Here is a 2,500-nt window from a genome sequence, read left to right as displayed (position 1 = left end):
CTTGAGAGGTGTTCACCGTCTTATGCCCGAGAAGTGGTGAAGGCTCATGAGGTTGGTAGTGAGTGAGAGATCTTGAGTGTCATAAGGAATGTAGTGTTTATGAGATGGACTGTAGGTGGTGTTGGTTTCGGTATGATGACAGTACGGGTTTTCCTTTATGAGAGGAGGAGGAAGAGGGAGAAGGAGAGGGAGAGAGGGAGAAAGAGAGAGAGAGAGGAGGAGAGGGAGAAAGAGAGAGAGAGAGGAGAGAAAGAAAGAAAGAAGAGTGAGAGAGAGAGAGAGAGAGAGAGAGAGAGAGAGAGAGAGAGAGAGAGATTCATGCAAGTGTCTGGCGTTATTAGTGCGCATGTCTGTCTGCTAATGAGTTTCCTCCCGCTTGTATCGAATGCAAGCGGAAGAGGCCGACGTCAGCTTCAACATGAGCAGTGTCGCCGGGTTTCAATCCGGGCTGTCATTTGTCATAGGTCTTGCGTCACAGGCGTTATTTTTAGGCTCGCCATTGGCAGTGCAAGGGCGTCTCTACAGGGAGGAGAGGAGAAGAGAGAGGAGAGAGGAGAGAAGAGAGAGAGAGAGAGAGAGGGAGGGAGAGGGAGAGAGAGAGGGAGAGAGAGAGGAAGAGAGGGAGAGAGAGGAGAGAGAGAGAGAGAGAGAGACGAAGAGAGGGAGAGAGAGAGAGAGAGAGAGGGAGGCAGAGAGAGAGAGGAGAGAGAGGAGAGAGGAGGGGGAGGTGTGGGTTAGTGAGTGGGGGGGGGGGGGGGGGGGGGGGGAGAGAGAGAGTGAGTGAGAATTATAGCCAGTTTCTCGTCATCTTTCATCTCGTTTTTTTATCATTTGCATTCTGTGTGTGTGTGTGTGTGTGTGTGTGTGTGTGTGTGTGTGTGTGTGTGTGTGTGTGTGTGTGTGTGTGTAAAAACATAAAAATAACCCTTTTGAAGTGAGCAGAGCACAGGTGGTTGGGGTTGGCGGTCGGAGTTGTTAAGGCCAGTTAGTCAAGTGTGTAGGGGAGGTCCGCCCGTGCCTCCGCCCCTCCACTCCTGAGGGCGGGTGATTGTGGAGAGGCGGCGGTGGAGGCGCGGGCGGCAGTCTCGGTTGTGGACGCCTGCCATACGAACGCCCGCCCGCGCTCTGTCTGACCGTCTGTCTGTCTTGTCTGTTCGCCGCCCGCCCGTTCCTCTTCGAAGAGTTCTAGAATTGTCTTGCCTCCGGAATTACCAATCCCTTATCTCGCCGAGACCTAGACGGATTCGTTTTTGTGCATGTATGTTTTTTTTCTCTTTTTCTATGGAAACTGCATGAACTTGGATCCTGTAGAAAGATCGAGAATTTGAAAATCGGGGAGGACTAGATAGCGAGCCCTCCCCACCCCTGAGGCCACCCATTCAGACGCGGATGCAGTGATACTGATGATAGATGAATAATAGATAGTGTTCTGCGGGGATAGAAAGAAAGGAAGGTATACGGAACGCGGAACTGCGAGGATCTGCTCAGCGTCGCCTCAAGGTCGTCCTCGGCGTCGCGTGCCTCGAGTGATCAGGGGATTCCTCGCATTCCTTTCGGTGAGGACGACACGCGGAGGGGCAGTGCGGGTGTGTTCCGCGGACGGGGCGTTGCAAGGGCGCGTGGGCGGGACTTTGCAGTGTTTGTGTGACTAGAGAAAAAGCGGGTCTTTCTCTTCGCCCCGATGCCTGCAGCCATGCCGGAGCGGAAGAGCTTTTTCAACGGCGAACGGTGAGTGTCTTCGAAATCGGTGGAGGAGTGAAGAGGCTCTGTGCCGTTTCTTGTATGTTTGTTGTATTTGCGTTTTGTTTTTATTTTACCTTTCTCTCTCTTTATCTTTTTTTTTTTCTCTCTCCCTCTCCTTCTCCCTCCTCTCCCTCTCTCTTCCTCTCCTTCTCCCTCCTCTCCCTCAATCTCTCTTCTCCCTGTCCCTCAATCTCTCCCCTCTCTCCCCTCCCCTCCCCTCCCCTCCCCTCCCCTCCCTCCTCTCCTCTCTCTCTCCTCTCTCCCTCCTCCCTCTCTCCTCTCTCCCCTCCTCTCTCCCTCCTCCCTCTCTCCTCTCCTCTCTCCTCTTTCCCTCGTACTCTCCTCACTCCTCTCTCTCTCCCATCTTCCCTCCCTTCACTAGTAAAAATTATATGGCTTGTCGGGGACATATATTTCAGGACATTGTTTTGTAGATGTCAATTTGTGAGATTATATATATATATATATATATATATATATATATATATATATATATATATATATATATATATTATATAAACATTTTTTTTCTTTCTTTTTTTCCAATTTTAAAATGCCAAGCAGCAAACATTTTTGTGTGCTTTAATGCGACTGGTATAAATTGATTTCTAAGCATAGGTTTTTAGCTGAGCTAGTTGGAGCGGGCTGATTCACGCCCTTTGCATGCATGCCTCTCCTCGTCTTCCCTTTTCCCTCCATCCCTCCTACCGTTCTCTTCATTTGCCATTCTATCTGTCGGCATCATTCGTCGCTCTGT

At 50.4% G+C, this 2,500-nt stretch overlaps 1 protein-coding gene across 3 annotated transcripts in view; it reads left to right on the top strand.

Moving 5' to 3' along the window:
- LOC119581107 (adapter molecule Crk-like) overlaps positions 1–2,500 on the top strand; it is a 97,314-nt gene that overhangs the window by 70,370 nt on the left and 24,444 nt on the right. Inside the window, exon 1 of one of the 3 annotated variants that reach the window (XM_037929440.1) lies at positions 1,079–1,728. The exons of the other annotated variants lie outside the window; for them this stretch is intronic. Coding sequence (XP_037785368.1) covers positions 1,682–1,728 — 47 coding nt within the window. The 5' untranslated portion in view covers positions 1,079–1,681. Of the gene's footprint in view, positions 1–1,078; positions 1,729–2,500 lie in introns of those variants that run through there. 3 annotated transcript variants of the gene reach the window in all.

This window comes from Penaeus monodon, chromosome 14, assembly GCF_015228065.2.
Source record: "Penaeus monodon isolate SGIC_2016 chromosome 14, NSTDA_Pmon_1, whole genome shotgun sequence".
NCBI classification, from domain to species: Eukaryota; Metazoa; Arthropoda; class Malacostraca; order Decapoda; family Penaeidae; genus Penaeus; species Penaeus monodon.
The sequence above is the reverse complement of the archived record's forward strand: the minus strand, read 5'-3'. Positions and strand labels throughout refer to the sequence as shown.